At 40.9% G+C, this 18968-nt stretch overlaps 1 protein-coding gene across 2 annotated transcripts in view; it reads right to left on the bottom strand.

The window, feature by feature from the left end:
* ZNF407 (zinc finger protein 407) overlaps nt 1-18968 on the bottom strand; it is a 334843-nt gene that overhangs the window by 205376 nt on the left and 110499 nt on the right. For both annotated transcript variants that reach the window (XR_008331522.1, XM_053396659.1), the window contains exon 4: nt 59-133. Coding sequence is in view for 1 of the 2 variants with exons in the window: in XM_053396659.1 (XP_053252634.1) it covers nt 59-133 (75 nt within the window). In the remaining variant the exon portion in view is untranslated. The remainder of the gene's footprint in view (nt 1-58; nt 134-18968) is intronic.

Raw genomic sequence — 18968 nt, 5'->3', positions numbered from 1 at the left:
AGCTTTTAACCTATAGCTTGATTTGTATATCAACAGAGCCGTAAAATAGTTACTTTACCTTTCCTTCGGTGTGCCAACTCCGTGTTTTCCAAGTAAGTGAGTATTTAGGTGCTTCTTCATTACAAACGCCACCCTGAAAAACAAAATTAGTTTTCTGTTATCTTTCCGGCTTAGAGAACTTATTTCCCCTAAATATCATGCATTCGCAATATTACATACTCTGGAAATTTTGCAGGGCTGCAGCCTAACAGCACAATACAGGGGACGTACCAAAAGACCATGCAAAAATCCTGAATACACAAACACAGTTTTATTTCTTTATACAAAATAAATACACACACTGCCCAAGGATGAGATTTTTGTTTTTCCCTCAGGCTCTTGCTGTGTAAGAAATATTAAGAACATGGTTAGTGCTCTGTGTCAGCACTGCAACCACATGTTCACCAAAGGATATATCAGAGTAGTATTAGTAACAATTTCATTTATTTTGCTAGAAGCCATAACAAAGGTAAAGGCATTCAGAGTTGAGCCACAAATTTGGCTCTTACAGCCAATGCAAAGAGAGGAGCACACAATGTAACATAATTTTCCTTAATCAAAAGCAAAAAAGCACACAAACTCACTTGATGTAACAAAAAAATCCCTGTGGCTAAATTCAGACATATATTTTTCACATGGATCTTTATATAGGGGATAGTGGTTAATGTAGTGAATGCTGTACTCTATAACAGTTTTACAAAACACACTGAAAGTCTGTTCCAAGAGTAATTTCTGATAGTGGCCAACCAGAAAGCTAGAGGGCATTAACATGGAGTCTTAATTCTTTAAAAGCAAATCCGCATGGAACCAAAGTAATTAACTTCAAATAGTTAGCTTTCTCCTGGTTCATCTTAATACATGGGTACAACCTAGACAATGGACCGTTAACATATCAGTCAAATAAGCTCTCTCACACAAAAACCGTATCCACAATTTACATGTTGACTGGATTGGAATCAACTCACTATCACATTCTCTAGCAAGTGTATGTTTTGCAATAACGTGCTTTTGAGAATTGAAGGGTGAGCCATGAAATATGCAAACCAGACATGAAGAAGGCAGAACGAGAATTTCATCACGGAAATTTAAGAGCCGAACTTGTATTCTAGCCAGGATAGAAGGCCAAACCATTTATGCATGGGCATTGCAGCAGGAATGCTAACAAGTAGGACCAAAACTTTCTTCAGAAAGAAATTTTGAACATTCTCCAACTCTTGGACTGATGATTGGCAGAGACCTTAAAGTTCTACAATATATAATATTGGGGGGCGGGAAGAGAGAACAACCTTAGGCAATAAAATGTTAAGGGCAGGAGCAACAACTTGTCTCCCTTTGTATAAAAAGAGCTTTAGGGTCATTCATACAATATGACTTGCATTAATGAGAATAGCATCCTAGTGAACTAGGAATTAGCAGTGAAATGGACCCCTAAATAACAAAAAAGTTTGTCATATAGAGTTGTTAGAAATTGCCCAGTTAAATGTGAGAGATCTCTTACCCAAATACAACTACTTTAGTTTTAGTAAAATTAATGTGAAACTGTTCCTTCTCACAAAAGTTAGCCAGCAGGTCCACCTGCTTTTACAAACCACCCATGGTAACATAATATAACCATAAAACCTGCACAAAGGAGGATACTGAGCTTTCCATTTCCTATGGCCGTGGGGGCACACATCCAGTTTCCTAAGCAATTTAGCCAGGCATAAAACATAAAAGCTAGAAAGGAGGGATCCCAAAACACCCCCCAGTCTGACTCCCTTCATTGCTGAGATTGGATCTGTTAAAAGACCATTCCTTCCTACTCTTGTTTTTGACAATAGGATCTTGATAAAGATACCAAGGGCATGCAGTTTACCCCACACGTAGTTTCTGTCTCTTGAATCAAAAGCATGTGCTGCTGGGGCCGTCAGACAGTGCCGGGTTGACAAAAGCTGCTCTCAGCATAAGTATCATACCAAGCCATGATGGGAGGTCTTTGCACACTTTCACATCACTATCCAGCCTGCCCACCACTTGGTCAAGAAATGGAAGCTTCCTTGTTCAAGTAGGGGATGGATCACTGGATAAAGAATGCACAAAAGGCCCCCTTTTCTCCAAAGGTCTGGCACACCGAGTGGGGTGGGGTGCACAATAGAGCTCTGTTACTCCTTCTGGGGAAGCTTACACCCATTGGCACACCCATCACACTGTGAAAAAGCACATTCTAAGTCCTTCTCGGGAAAGGGTTTTTGTTTTGTTCTGAATCCTACAGATATTTGGCAACAAGCTTGCTAGGAATAAAAAGGCAAGATAGCACAACCCATATTTACAGATAACTTGGAACCAAGACATATGCATTGTGGAAGGATAAGAATCCAAAGAGCAGAGGTGGATTGGGATGGTGGGTTGTGCTGCTTAGTTCTCCTATAACTGGTTAATTGTGGACAGCTCTACACATTTTCTGCACTGATGCTTCCTGGAGCAAATACAGAAAGCTTAGCTGCCATGCACACAAACACCCATGAACACACCACTGAAACCTTGGCCTAACCCAGGCATAGACAAACTCGGCCCTCCAGATGTTTTAGGACTACAACTCCCATCATCCCTAGCTAACAGGACCAGTGGTCAGGAATGATGGGAATTGTAGTCCCAAAACATCTGGAGGGCCGAATTTGCCTGGCCTAACCAATATGTGCATCCGGACCCAACTGTGTCCATCTCAGGTGTTGCTGACTGCTAGCCAGAATTAAGAGAAAAATGAAGGATACTAGTGAACACAAAATAAACTCCTCCCATGTGGCTAATGAGAGATGTGCCATTTCAATTTCAAAGAAATCTTCTTGGTTTAACTGTTGTTTTCTTTGAAATGTAAAACTGCAGTTGGAAGATTTTGCTTGGAAATGCTACCACTGTTGGGGCCCAGGGGGATAGCAGAGAGAGACAATAATATGTAATATTTGATCACTCCTTGACTACAGGCATTGAACAGGAATTTGGCACTAATGGTGCCAGAATATTTAAAAACAAAAAGAACATAATACCTAGCATTATGTTGTATGTTAAAAAACAATGGGCTTTCATTTAATTTTGCTAACAACTAACTGTAACATATAGGTGATTATTCAATATACTTTCACAGTTAATGCCTTTACATCAATTTAATTATGTCATGTGATCACTTCAAGACTATAGATATCAGAGAGGCTTCAAACTAAAATGGCATCTTTGATAACCAAAAAGAGAGAGAGAGAGAGAAATTACTGCTCTTACTTTCAGTGTGAAAAGGGCTTGCAAACATTTTTGTTAATTATGTATTACAGCTGTCCTTCATAAAGTTAATTACTAATAGCTGAAAGGCACTGGAAGCCTATTTGCATATGTACATGAAAGGCATGACATATGCAAAAATATGATTTTAATTAGCATTCCATGATATGACGGGCTACAAATCAAGCTGGCATATTATAAGATTTTTAACATTAAATGCTGAATTCATTTGGACATGCTTCCACTAATGGACAGTGCAAGAACTGTAAAATACTGTAGGATTATGGCATATATGAGCCACAAAAGCCAAGAAACAGTATATTTTCTGTTACATATATGGTAATGTCTCATCTCCATGTCTGATCTACTTTGGGCATATTCGCATTATTACAGAAAATCTCTATTTTGTGCAGCCTTCAGGGTGTAAGAATATAAGTCTGTATGTTTAAAATGATAGCGACTTCATTATTTTTTATAAAAAGAAACACATTAAAATACAATTGATTCTTCCTTTTTCATATTTGAGTGATATATATATGGACAACGCAGCATCTCAAATTCAGAATAATCTATTGCAGTATCATCATGGTGACTATGCAAGTGTCACAAAAATTATTGTATATACGGAAAATGATAGTACTGACATAAAATCCGCAGTCCTAATAAGAGTACAAGGCATTCCAAATTTAATGCCATTGCTTTTGGGCAGAAAGCAGAACCATCTCAATATACACATCTGAAATTAGCAATAGTCTTGTTTTTGTAAATCAGAAACCTCCCTCCTAGTTGATTATCAGAAAGAAAAATAAAATTAACGTACAAATATACAAGGAGTCCATCAACAAAAAGGCCAATAAGCCAGAGCTTATGAATGTACTTAACATTATGTCAAATGCAATACCTAATTAAAAATATCTAGAAAGATTCACAACTCCCTCCCTCCTGGAAAAAGCCAACAGTTAAGCATAAACATGCCTTTACTGTTCAAGGCAGGAGAAATACGTTTATTTGAGGATGAAATATACATGTCGGAGGGGGATGTATCTATGCTACTTCAAGCTGACTTTGATACTGGAAGTTTTCCCTTCCCCATAATATTCCTTGTATAACACAGATCTCCTCTTGAAAGCTGGATGTTTGTCAACAGGATAACCTTTTCATTTCTTCCTATAGCATTAGTAAAATGTTGGAAGGAAAGATGGGAAACCACCACCAAATATTATCCTGCTACTGCAGAAAGGTTATTGTTTTGCAGATGCAATTCTTTAAAAGGTCTGACAAAAGACCAGGACGGCCCTGACATTAGGCAGAGTGAAGTGGCTGCTTCAGGCGTGTCATGAAAGGGCAGCTTCAGGGGTGTCATGAAAGGGCAGCAAACTGTTAATTATTCAGTTTATGGTTCCAGCATTTTTACTGAAACAAAGGGTGAGAGATGCTTGTGGGACTGTCTGCCTCAGGTGCTTAAATAACTTGGCTGGCCTTGAATACTGTGCACCTTGACTTGTGAGAGAGGGGCCACCATTTGCTGCTCTACCTTAGGCAGCACCATGGCTTGGGCTGGACCTTCAAATGACTCCTTCACATGCAGTCCTGTGCTGGGAATTAGAGGCATTTGGAAGAAACTCCTGAGTTCCCTTATCATTAGCACTAGGCACAGTCATCATAATCTATTCAAGGAAAGTTTCAAGCACATGTTGTTGTTGTTTAGTCATTTAGTCATGTCCGACTCTTCGTGACCCCATAGAGCACACCAGGCACTCCTGTCTTCCACTGCCTCCCGCAGTTTGGTCAAACTCATGCTGGTAGCTTCGAGAACACTGTCCAACCATCTCGTCCTCTGTCGTCCCCTTCTCCTTGTGCCCTCCATCTTTCCCAACATCAGGGTCTTTTCCAGGAATTCTTCTCTTCTCATGAGGCGGCCAAAGACAGCTTCAGGGTCTGTCCTTCCAGTGAGCACATAACTGGCATGAATATAAAAAATCAGAAGTACAGTGGTACCTCGGGTTAAGTATTTATTCATTCTGGAGGTCCGTTCTTAACCTGAAACTGTTCTTAACCTGAAGCACCACTTTAGCTAATGGGGCCTTCCGCTGCCACCGTGCCGCCGTAGCACAATTTCTGTTCTCATCCTGAAGCAAAGTTCTTAACCTGAATTTCTGGGTTAGTGGAGTCTGTAACCTGAAGCGTATGTAACCTGAGGTACCACTGTAGTATTGCACAGCACCAACAGAAAAGATGGCCAGGGTGGGATGCCCTGAACAGGCAGGATGATGGGGAGGAGGAAGAGGAACCCGGCGAGGAGCGTAGATGGGAGTGGGACACACTGGGGCAAACTGGAGATGGGGAAGGAAGTACTCAAGGATTTCAGAGGATGGTGAGGGGATGGGGGTCAATGCAAAGGATCAGAGGGGCCCCTGTCTCTACGAACACGGTGGCAGAGAGAGCAGCAGGAGGGGTGCCCTAGGAGGCTGAGGCAGGTAAGGACTCACAGCCCAACTCCCTAGCAGAACAGGTGGGGCTCGCTAGGTCTGGGAGGAGGAGTGTGATTCCTCAGCTGGAGTAGGCTTGGCAAAGGTGAGGGTCACATGCCTTATCAACCCCCGATGCTACAATCAGCATGGAAGGTATAAAAAGGAGGCAGAGCTGAGGTGCTGGGTCTGCTCAACTACCTATGTGGATGGACCTTGGCTTGGCTGCTCCATGGCCTCTACAGGACAGTGCTTTGGGTTTGCCTCTGGACTGGAGTTTCCTGGGCTTTGGACTTTGTATATGTGGTCTTACCCTGGACTGTGTTTCATGACTATTGAACTTGGAAGTGGACATACTGACTTGCCACCAGGTAGGTCAGGGGTTCAGGACATGGTGGTGTTTGTAGTGTAAAATCAGACAATCGCCAGAAATTGCCACCACTGCAAATGAATGTCCCAGTTTCATAAAGACAACCAAAAATGCCTTGTTTACATATATTATTTAACATCCAAGAGGTTTTCATCCACCTCCTATGCCATCACCTTCAGCACAGTAAGTGCAGGTAGGTATATAAGAGACAATTGTACTAAATCTGTTCAGAAACATTAAAAAATAAAGTAGTTTTCCGTATAGCCATAAACCAGCAGCACATTCCTTAAATACCAAGAAATAAAACAAAATATCCATAGCCAGCTCCTACAAACTTAAACTCTACAAACAAAGGTTACCCAAGTAAACGATACTGGTCACATTCTATTTACAAAATCCATTGTTGAGTTAGAGAGACGTTTGGCCCTCTTTCTTTGGATTACGCAGCTGCTGGAGTAGAAGAAACAGATCAGGAAATCTCTCTATCTTTGTTTGGCTTTTTCTCTTTAAAACAAACACACCAAGAAAAATGACCTAGAAATCTGACCTGCTGACATAATCACTTTAAACAGGAAAAGTAATCAATGGTGTACCTCCGTCATACCACTTATTAATATGTATATAAAAACAGTGCCTCTCTAGACATTGCAAGTGGCATTTAGCTCTGTTCATCTACTTTCATTTTCTTACTCAGTACTCACACCTTGGGCCAGTAGGAACAGAGGAACCCCCTGGAGTGAATTTATCTGAAGGCTCCCTGAACAAAAAGAGGGGCCTGAGTCTGAATCCTAATCCTAATTTATCTTAAGAGCACTTAATGAACACATGGAAGTTTGCCATGAAGCTCATATGCTTAGCTGGCTGTCAACAGATGGAATCCGAATAGGTAATACAGACTAATATAGGAAATGTCTACCTTTCCATAACAAGTATAAATAAGATCAAGCATATGAAGCTAGTAGATTTGAAGAATGGCAGCCCAAATTTTAGTTGGGGGTGGGGTAGTGTGATATTTTAACATGTCTTCAACACAATTACAAATTATGTCCTTTTAATAAGTTCTGCTGGATTTAATGATGCATCTATTTACAAATGGGGAGCATGTTTGTAAATTGTCACTAGACTTCTCAGGTTTTGAAGCATAGCAACAGGTATGGTGTCCTTTTTTCCCCTTCCTCCATTAAATAAAATTTTTAAGACTCAGAGAACAAGCATCACGTATGGAAGGAAAATGAGCAGGTATGATTCCTAAAAGCAGGCATTTCACTGGCCCACCAAAACTTTCATCAGCAACTTTCATCTCACTGGGGACAAACAATATGAGTGTCTATAAAACACTAATACATTTTAAAAGGAACAGTGCTGACTTGCTTTTAGTAATAGAAACCAAACTCTGTTAACCAGGAAATGTCCATACTGTATGAACAATTCTATGCAAATACTATGCAAGTAGAAAATATACTGTGTAATCCAAAACACTGAAGCTCAAAAGTATACACCTTGGTACCAGCTACTCCACAGAGAATTCTAAGTGATCAATCTGTATCACATATTTCGAACTGACTAGCAACAGAACTTGCTGATGAAACTTGTCTGACCTCTGAAATCATCCTCAAAACAAGGGCTAGTTAACAACATTGGTTTTCAAAATCACATTCTCCTTATAGTACTGCCAACACTGGAATTTTGTTTTAGAATAACTTGACACTGGTAAGTTAACCCTTAGCAAGACTGTTTGTAAAGCTAGAAAAGGGATGTTTTTAATGGATTAAATTTTTCCTCTACTACTTCAAAACATTTCAGGGAGAGTTGTAGTTCCAATCCAGAATAGCAATTAAACCTATCAATCCATTTAGCAAAAGTACTTTTATCTTCTCATTCTTTGCATCCATGCACAAAAGCACAAAGCAAGCCTTTTAACTGATACACATTATGATACAGATTAATATGTGGAGTGTTGATGAGAATTCATATGAGTAGCTTTGACAAGGAATCCAAAAGTGATTACCAAACATAAATGAAGCCCATAATGTTTTAGAAGCAGCATAGGTTATCATTAAAAGCAAACTGATCTAGAAATAAGGACCACTGAGTTTAACAGCAATGACTTAACAATGGAAATACATCCACTGTGTAGAATTTAACTCTCAGAAGCAGAATTTGATGTTTTTATAATAAAAAAAAACTGCATGCCTCCTCATGGAAAGAGCATTCCATAACTGTGTTATTTAATCAGCTTTGACTTCCCACTGCTTTTAAATAAAGATAGCTGGTAGCAGGTTGAGGTTCACGTGAAGGTGTGAATGATATGGCAGAAGGCAACATTTTGGAATGTAGAAACATTGGAGGAAACCTTTCTGTACCTTCCATGCACTGTGTAGACTTATGTGGAGTATCTGTCAGTGCCCCAGACTCCCATTTCAGCAAAATGATGGACAACAGGTTTGTTGATGTGCTGTTCAATGACCTGCATCAATCTTCAGAATAATTTACTGTCTATATCGGACAGATCATTATGGATGAGTTGCTCACTATCAATCAATCAGCTCTGCTCTTCCTGCATATTCTTATATCTATCATTCAAAAAAGGGAGAACTGTCTCTCAAGATGCTTCCATTGCTGTGTCTGTGACATCAATATGTGCTGTTCAAGATGTAAGAGAATTATTAGACCTGCATGATCAAATGGAAAGGATGGTCCAGACTGCTTCTTTTTCTATTCCGGCAGAAGATAATGTCCTGGTCTCTGGATAGTCGAATGTAAAAACTGAAGTAGTTTCATATAAATCCATTAAAATAAGGAAACAAACTCTGTGTGAACTCTTACAAGGCAAGTCTGATAGGGAAGTTTTCTGGAGGAAGCCTTCTCTATTGTGGGGTCAAGGCTTTGGAACTCCCTGCAATGAGAAATCAGATGGACTCCTCCTGTTATACCACACTATACTATAACAATTACAGCAGGGGTCAGCAAGGTTTATCTCGCCTGGGCCAGTTCACTCCAGTGGAGACCCCTCTGTGGGCCGGATCGCGCGCGCATGAGTGCGCCTGTCTGCGATTTCCGGTATCTGCGCATGCATGATTTCTGTTGCCGCGGAAGCAAGTCCCCACGCAGTGCTGCGCTGGTTTAGATCTGTGCATGGGGACTCACAGAGCGGGTGGCTCGAGGGCCGGTTAAATGACCCCCGTGGGCTGCTTGTGGCCCATGGGCCTTAGGTTGCCAACCCCTGAATTAGAGGTTTCTGGTGCCAAGTGGCACCAACTATTTCTGTGCCAATGTTCAGGGAGCTGAAGTACTAAGTTGCACTAGTATGCAATATAACTATGTAATTATGTTTCTAATTATCTGTTTTTACTGCCATCCAAACATCTGTACACCATCACCTTTAACAAGTGTTTGGTAATCTAACAGCTGCAAAAAGTACTTTAAAAATCCCTGTGCTTTTTGCATCTGTGCTATCACCTCTCAGCTCTCCACAATCTAGACTTTGTTTTTCATAAGTTGTGAAATGCAACCTTAGGCTTAGATTTTACAGAGAGCCTTGCTTCAAAAACAGATTAACATCAACTTCCAATAGTATGACAGTACCTGAGAGCATGGCTCTTCTTTGGCAATGCCAAATAAGGGTGTTTTAGCGCTTACAGAATGAATTGTGTTTACAGCCCACTAAACAGTGGCACTACAAATTTCATAGCCAAGATACATATAGCAAAACTTTCTACAATTACTCCATAGTATATCCGTTGTGATAAAATCAACCCCTATCCAATCTATCAGGCACCACCCTTTCTTTTCATTATTGTCTTCTGTACCCTCTTAGCAGTAAGTGTCATCACTTAGACATCCGCAAAACCACTAAGAGGGGTTTGTTATAATTTCCAACATACAAAAATCACATTTCTAACTGGGAGCGCTTCTCACAATAGTACAACTAGAATAAGGAGTGAGAGGTCAGTACAAAGGCTTGTTTCCCAGCACCTGGGCTCAGTATCAAAAAGGCATGATTTGTGCATCTTCAACCACACACTTCATAAGCCATTAACTAGCCTGGGATGAGTATAGTTGGCTTACATTCTGAGTGTATCACACATGGAAACATGGGCTTTTTCATGTATGAGCTGTGATCTACAGTCCACAGTGAATGACAGAATTATTAAAAATATTGTTATTAATTACCCACAAGCCATCCAGGGCAAGTAAAAACATTTTAAATGCATGGGGGAATCCTGTGTTTTCTAAAGAAATTCAGTAACCCTGGGATCCCAACTTTGCCTGAAAACTGATCAAATAAACTTCCCTACCTGCTTTGATCTGCCAGCATCAAGAGCCCTTATGCCTTGTTTTAATTCTTGCCAGGAGGCACATTCACATATCTCTTAATTTTGGACTACAAGTGAAGGTCCATGATCTTTATGGGATAGACAAGTGTTTTCGCAAGGGTATTTGTAGCATTGTTTTGCCACAATGGAAATTATTACAGTGGCAAAGCAAAAGGAGTCAGAAGAGATGGAATAGCAGTCTCACATGCAAACACTGAAACGCAAATGGTTGAAATGTCCTTATACAACGATCAAATGAAAAAAGTATGAAAAGAAGAAAGATATCATCGTGGTGTGCAACATAAAGGAAATATATTCTGCATTTGAAGAGCCAAGCCTCTGTTGTGGTTGGCAATCAGCATTATTTCTTATCTGACAGAGACATAAGCAGATATCTGCCTCTGCCACCAAGCTATCAGATGGGTTTAAGAGATGTTTAAGGTTATCTACTGCTCTTTGATCAGATGTTGTTCACTTATTTGTATTCTTTCTGGTTTAATGCTATGTAATTGCTTTTGTTTACTCCTGACACTTTCTTCATTTGGCTGCTGGTGATTGACGTGCCCCCACATAGTGAATTCAAGCGTGCCTTGCCAAATGACAGAACATGAATGCTTTCCCAGGTGTGGTTACCAATCTGTCCATAGGCAGGTGCGTTGAAAAGAAAGCATTTCCTTGTCCATGGTGATTCTCTAATATTCACCCAGAATATTACTGAATCCAGTCCAGGACAAGGACTAAATGAGTTCTGCACCATCATAATTGGGCCTGACTATCTGTGGGTTAAACCACAGAGCCTAGGACTTGCTGATACGAAGGTCGGCGGATCAAATCCCCGTGATGGGATGAGCTCCCATTGCTAGGTCCCTGCTCCTGCCAACCTAGCAGTTTGAAAGCACGTCAAAGTGCAAGTAGATAAATAGGTACCGCTCCAGCGGGAAGGCATTTCCATGCACTGCTCTGGTTCGCCAGAAGCGGCTTAGTGATGCTTGCCACATGACCCAGAAGCTGTACGCCGGCTCCCTCGGCCAATAAAGCGAGATGAGTGCCGCAACCCCTGAGTCGGTCACGACTGGACCTAATGGTCAGGGGTCCCTTTACCTTTATCTTTTAACCCTACACTGATGTTGGGAAGCCATACCACAACCCTATAGGAAACCCACCTCCTCTGCTCAGTGAAACTGAAATGATAATGTTTCAGCTTGCGCAGACAACTGCAGCGGTGAGGAGGAGCAACATTAGATGCCACAGACTGCTTGCTCATCAGCAAATACATAGCAAAACTGATGAGGAAGAAGAGGAGAGGGAGCAGCTGGCGATAATGGTGGTGAGGAGATGGATCTTGCTGAGGGAGCGGAACCCATGGCAGGTGCCTTGCCCAAGGGTCCTCAGAAACCTGGATACAGCATTGTCATAAAGCACCAAAACGTCAACTTACAGAAGCACTCCTGCAACACATTAAAGCCATACCCTTGGAAGATTCAGAAATAAAACCATACAAGTAGGGCCCGCAACAAATCCGGCACCTCATTCCTCCCTTCTAAAAGAAATATCCCTGCTCAAGATTCCAGGCAGCCTTTCCCTCCAAGCAGAGCATTCTACTCCCCACTTTTATGTTCATACTCCCATCCCATTAACACAGTTACTGAGTACGCTAGGTATGTTAATTCGATACTGCATGTCTGGAGTGAGCAGCAATAAGTTAACACAGTAATAAGTTAGAACAAACAGGATATGCTCACGAGTGCCTGTCCTAATGAGCACAGCCACTCTTCTTTGGTAGGTCTTGCTCCTATGAGGCAGTTGTGGAGCCTAAAGGTCTCCACTTTTCCACAGCTGCCAAAGTCTCCTCCTCTCCAGGGTTTTCCCCAAGCATTCTGTGCCTACCTTTGCTCGTACTGCTTCATTCCTCCCCTGTTCCTGGGAAACCGTGCGGCGGAGTGGGGTGGGGAGCTGGTTGTAGCAGGAGGGGGAGACCTCTGTGCTTCTTCACCAGCCAGACTCATCTCTGCCTCTAGGCCAACCTCCTCTCCTGCTTCAGCTTCGGGAGTTCTCTCTGACACAGACTCTCCCTGCTCACCAAACCCTGCCACCTCTTCAGCTTCCAACATCTCCTTCTCTGCCTTCTCTGCCTTCTCCCTCTGACCACTCATCCTCGTCCGACCACCAATCCCCAGGCCCTGGGGGGTTCCCTGGCTGGCGCCTCCCGCCATTCCTCTGCACCCAACCAGTCCATGACACCGGACTGTCACCGTAATTTTTCTTTAACTGTACTTATGCAAATGTCCCCCAAGCATGCCAAAACCATCCCCTTCATGTCTGTAACCCTAGAAGCACCCACCATGTAGGAGACAGAGAAGAAGAAGGAGAAAGTCTCTTATCTACATTTTTGCCTCCTTCCCAGTACAGTGGTACCTCGGGTTAAGTACTTAATTCATTCCGGAGGTCTGTACTTAACCTGAAACTGTTCTTAACCTCAAGCACCACTTTAGCTAATGGGGCCTCCTGCTGCTGCCGCGCCGCCGGAGCCCAATTTCTGTTCTTATCCTGAAGCAAAGTTCTTAACCTGAAGCACTATTTCTGGGTTAGCGGAGTGTGTAACCTGAAGCATATGTTACCCGAGGTACCACTGTATTACCTTTATGTCCATAGGGATGACAAAAAAGAGGGAGGATACTTCCCAGTTTTCCTACTTTAATATCCTCCACTTTTCTCCACTCACTTCCCCTCAAAATTTATTCTCTTAAGCTATGGTTACTCCACACCTATTCTGCCAATACATAGTCCAGGTGGTAAGCTGAACCGCAACATCAACATTAGAATGAAGTATCTACCAGAGGATGCAAACTTAGAAGTTAATTCTGATCTGCACACATCCTTCCAGGGCCATGTGGAATATAAGCAGGCAAGTGGAGACAGACATCGTTAACCTACTAGAATACCAGTCCCCCAAAATCTGAATTTTCAAACAAACATTCGCATAGAAAGAATAAAGGCAAAAGGTAATTTGGTAACAGTGCACTTCTAGAAGAATGCAGCCAAGCAGCACTACAGCTGATATGTGCAGCAGACAGCAGACACAAAAAAAGAGAGAAGGAGGCAGAGAGCTTGGCTTTTATAAATCAATTACAAAGCCCTGAGAAAACGTTCAAAAATATTAAGCAGCAAATGCATGCCTGAATAGAAATGCCACATTATAACATTACTGCAAGACTCTTCAAATTGTTCTGAAAGGGTGGGAAAAAAACACCCCACACACCAGAAATTGACTGCATAGCGTGATGGTGTAGAGCTTTGTGATAATAAGTTGAAAAGAAACCTGCAAACCCAAGGCTCTAATTTTCATATGGCGACTGCGTAATATTTTGCAAAGTAAAATTGACTGAGATGGAAACTATTTTGCATGGTAGAGTGGCGATGGCTAACAAATGAGAGTTTTTGGGGCTGAATGTTAGTCCCTTGCCTCATCTGCCACCCCTAATGACAGCAGCCACCTGCTGTTTTATTGTCACAGCTGGAGCCGGTTCACACTCCTTGGTGCTGAGCTCTGCCCATGAGCGCCAAGCTCTCGCCTCGCCTCATTACTTTGATGAACTTTTTATGGTCAGCACCCATGAAGACCTCATCTAGGACTAGGCAACCTAGATCGGCTTCAGGGAGTGCTTCGAGCTAACACAAGATGATAACACAGTGACACTGAGGCGGCTACGGTCTGTCATTTGACTTGGGAAGCAAGTGTACTATGCTTTTGACTCTACAGGGCCCTCAAATAGGTAAAAAGCCATGAAATTCTCATATCTAAAGTAAGCTCCTCTCCCTCTCCTTCCTCTCCCCCCACCTGGACAGTATAGTCCTTTTTTGCAAAATAAAGCTTTAAAATGACAGATAAACTCCTAAAAGGAACAACACATTCTGTACACTCTGTAAACAAAGAGATTCCCCTTTCCCTTAGAAATTATCCTGCCAGTTCAAACATGTACATGTAAGGACAGGGTTCAAAAATTACATTAAAATTTGCTACCTGTATTTTACATTTTTAAATGCACTGATTTATTCCTGTGGGGAAAATCAGCTAGTAATAGTTATGGGTGCCCATTGTGATCCAGTTGGCAAAAATGATCTGCCAGAAGTATATTTATCAGATAATAAATATGTTACACTGATTAAATAAATTTAAAAAAATTGTGAAAAATTATTGACAGCAGGCTAGTACTAACTGAGTAAAAACTTTCATAAATATTAATTGAAATTTATCCTAGCAAACAATTTGAATCTGGAGTTTACAACATCTCATCACTAATGTTTTCAATGTGTATCATGAACATTTTTATTTTCAGTGGATTTATAAGCAGGTTTGATGCTTGATCTCTGGAGTTTAATCCAAGGTTTCTTTTCAGTGAGTAAAATAATCTTTTAGGTGTCAACACAGCTTTGCATTTGCCTGTATTTACATATTACCATTAAGATTAATATATGAGCTATTAATAATAATTTCATTAACATTCTGAAACCATCAAACAACATTTTGATTTTTTGAATGCCTGTAGGCGATTATAAGCCTAAAAACCAGAACATTTTCAGTATTCATTGTGCAGCAATCCAGCTGATCAGTCTTGACAAATTCATGCAATGTTATAAGTCATTAAACTTCATTTGGAAATTCTGCTTTAAAATTCAACTGTCTTTTTTCTTTTTCTTTTTTGCATACCTAATATAACATCTATTACTGTAACAACCACTTCTCTCCTCCATTCTGACTGCCTCCTGGTAAGGACAATGTGTTTCATTTTGAAAAGTATTACAAGTACAGCTCTCAAAATGTTGATGCTAAGAAACTCAGTTTTAAAAGGATGCTGAGTGCTTACAGAAATAAGTATTCTGAACTCCAGCTGGTCAAAAATAACTGAAGAAGCTTAGCAAATTTGTTCCTGAACTTTGGCAATTAGTGTCCACCACCAAAATATGACTAAGTTTGGCATCTAGGAATTAATTCCATGTTTCATCTCGAAATCCCATGTCCTCACTGGAGCCCAGATGTTTAATCTACAAGTGGTGGTGGTTCTTAAAGCTGTGACAGCCCCAGTATAATAGCTGCCCCTGAAAATGTCTGCCAGGAAAACCAAAAGGCAGATAATAGTTACAGGAAGGGGATTGTGCCTGTGGAGATGTTGATGCTCTTACAATCCTGTTGGGGAATCAACAACATTCTGGGTTAAAATGTACCTCTTTGTACCTGAAAAAAATACTGCTTAATACGGGCTTTAAAAAGGCCCACAACATGAAGTGCTTGGTGAGTGAATTATGTTACATTACTCTTGCATTCCACTGAAGAAAATGACTATATATATATGATAACAGACACCAGGTGTATTTTCACAAAACTGCACCTGCATCTGGCCTCAACCTGCACCATCTCTAAAGCATGGCTAAATGTAAGTAGATAAAAACAATAAAAGGAAGAAAGAAAAAGAAAATTGTCAAGCAACACACCTATGCCCAATGGGAATCCCAGATTGCTGGATGTAGGAGTGAGCCAGCAGGTGATGAGTAGAGGGGGAGAGGAGGGGGAAGAAGAAAACAAAAATACAAATTGAATACTTATTAATAAAAACTGATTGGGTATGCTACAACAGAAAACTTGTTTATAAAGAAACACCCATTTCTCTCTCTCTCTCTCTCTTGATAAGGGCTTTCCCGGAAAAGGTTTAGGAACGAAATCTACTTGCACAGCTGTCTTCTTTTATGTTTGGTTCCCCCACTACCACCAAACTCCCCAATGGCTGTAATTGATCTGCTCTATTTGTGTGAGAGAGCTGCTCCACAACATCGTACTATGTCTAGGAACCAGTAGCAAGAGTCTGAGACCTATTATCACTCCCTCTAGAGAATCCTGGGGGATTGCAGTCGTGACTTTGCTGAAGGAGAACTCTTTCACGCAAGTACAACTTCCGAAGTTCACTGAGGCAGGCCACCCCAGTTGAGATGAGAATTCATGCTCAGGGTTTGAGGGCTGCCAGACAGACAAAGTTTGCACTCCATTTCCTTTGTGGTGATCTCCAGGCGATGCCTCTGTACTGTAGTCTCTGCCATTACAAATGAAATGTATCAGTAGCTGTACTAAAGGCTGTGCACAATGGAAGTTGTGCAACTAGCTATACTGAAGGTTTCTAGATCCATATTAGGGCAATACTATTATTAATCCAACCAAAATATCACAAAATAAGGCTTCACTATCTCTAGAGCTCTTCATTAGGGTAGACAGTGAACAAAGAAAAGTAGGGGGAGAGGGAGAGGCAGAGGAAAGAAAGGAAGAAATGGTTGGCTGGTGTTGAAGTCATGAAATCTGCATCTGGTAACAGTCTTACTACGAAATTATGGGAGAAGGTGGAAGACTTTCAAATGAGGCTTCTTAGGTGCTAAGCAGGTATCAGAGGCCGCACCAAGGCCAGGTGGGAACAAGATACATCTCTGCAACTGATCCACCTAGGTCTAAAAACCCAAGAAAGTTATAAAGCATATGTGTCAAATCAACCTACTTTACATGATACAATATTATCTGCCTTAATTGGTCAAGCTACTTCACTAGTGTAAACTAAATCTTGAAATCCTGTGTTGTAATCTGAGAGCCAGAGAAGAGGAGGAGGAGGAATTTGGATTTTATATCCCACTTTATCACTACCCAAAGGAGTCTCAAAGCAGCTAACATTCTCCTTTCCCTTCCTCCCCCACAACAAACACTCTGTGAGGTGAGTGGGGCTGAGAGACTTCAAAGAAGTGTGACTGTCCCAAGGTCACCCAGCAGCTGCATGTGGAGGAGCGGAGACGCGAACCCAGTTCCCCAGGTTACGAGACTACCGCTCTTAACCACTACACCACACTGGTGTAGTGACGATAAGAAAGTGCACATCTGTGATATGGGTTTAATTAAGCTGCTGCTGATTGTTCTATGCCCCTTTCAATGTATCATATTACAATTGTGCCAAAAATTCCTATAATAATAAATTTACCATTGCACATTCCTCTAGGGCTTTTTTAATGCCAATTGCGATGACAGTTATTCTTATAGGCATATTCTAGCTTCTAAAGTTTCAATTCTGTTGCAAAATTTAGCTTAGTTTCCTCCAAGTATATCCAAAAATATTTACTTCACAGACTAGGCTAAAAGAATAAATAAACTCAATGTAAGGACTATTTCCCCAATTTTCTAAGTACTCATCCCATGTAGATGTATAATGCACACATCATATAATATGTGAGTAAACACAAATGGTTTCAGTATACTGCGCACCACATTGAGAAAGTCACAGTATTCACTGAAAGAGAAAAAATATTCCTGGTCAAGTCAGGAGAAGTGTAAACTTTCTTTCACAACATTTCAGAATGTGGGAGTTATTGCCACTGCAGCTACCTGCATGAATACCAATTAGAAAACTTCACAGATCTTAAAAATACTGACAACTCATTAGGAATTTACCACCACCCATGCTAAAAATGCATATTATATTTCAAGGAACGTGTTTAAATAGGCTTGTTAGAATTTCCAGCTTTTATTAATTTGCACGTAAACTTAAGGCTCAGGAAAATATGAGATGAGCATAAGCATCTTCAGTAAGTTGTAACGCAGCTAAAATGCTTTGCAAGATCCCTTATATATGTTTGCCGAACTTCAAACTCTATATGTAACTAAATCGATAGCATAAGAAAGGAAGAGGAAGCACATCTAAAACTTGAATCTTCATTTCTCTGAATTTCCCTGAAAAAGCAGCGGGATCCGAAATGTGTTGAATCTATAAATATCTCTTTTGTCAACCCCATGGCTTCTTTTCTCCTATTTCAGTTAGTTTATTCACAAACCTTCCAAAATTTGAACATCCAAGGGCCTGATAAAAGGTCCGTCTCCTGCTCTCAAAGGACCTGGCTTGTGGAGGTCTTCAAACTTATAAATTCAAAGATAAAGAGACAAAACTAAATCATTAAGATTTTAGAGAATGAAAAGTGTGCTTCCAAATAAATAAACCCACACAGAAAAAAGAAACTGAAGCTACCACTATGTTTTCCTCCACCCAAGATAAAAACAAAAAATACTCATTTAGACACTCAGAGAAAGTACAGATTTGTTTTCAAAAACTGTTTCCACTTTTACCCTCAGGACATAGTTCAGTTGCTGAGGAAACAAAGTCTAGAGCTCATTGACTTAGGTAGCTGGAAATTCCCTGTGCTCAGAGATTTCCTATAAAGCTGCTTTTCAAAAATTAACTTCTAAGTAAATAATGGATACTTCTTACTAAAGATAACACATGCAGTTTTCCTTCTTTTGCGTGCTTTCCATTGAACCAGCCATGTGCTTCTAAGAACACCACTGAGAGCATGAGGAATTTACCTAGGCAATACAGAAAGGGATGTTTCCACCGTGTATCTGGTAGCAACCACAAAAGGGTTAATTTGTTCCCCTTATTAAAAGTTCTGAAAAGCTACGTTCCCTCACGACTGCAAGTTCTTCACAAGAATGTCATGGCCTGCCTATCT

Source organism: Podarcis raffonei, chromosome 7 (assembly GCF_027172205.1).
Source record: "Podarcis raffonei isolate rPodRaf1 chromosome 7, rPodRaf1.pri, whole genome shotgun sequence".
Lineage (NCBI taxonomy): Eukaryota > Metazoa > Chordata > Lepidosauria > Squamata > Lacertidae > Podarcis > Podarcis raffonei.
This window is presented reverse-complemented; position numbering and strand designations above follow the sequence as displayed.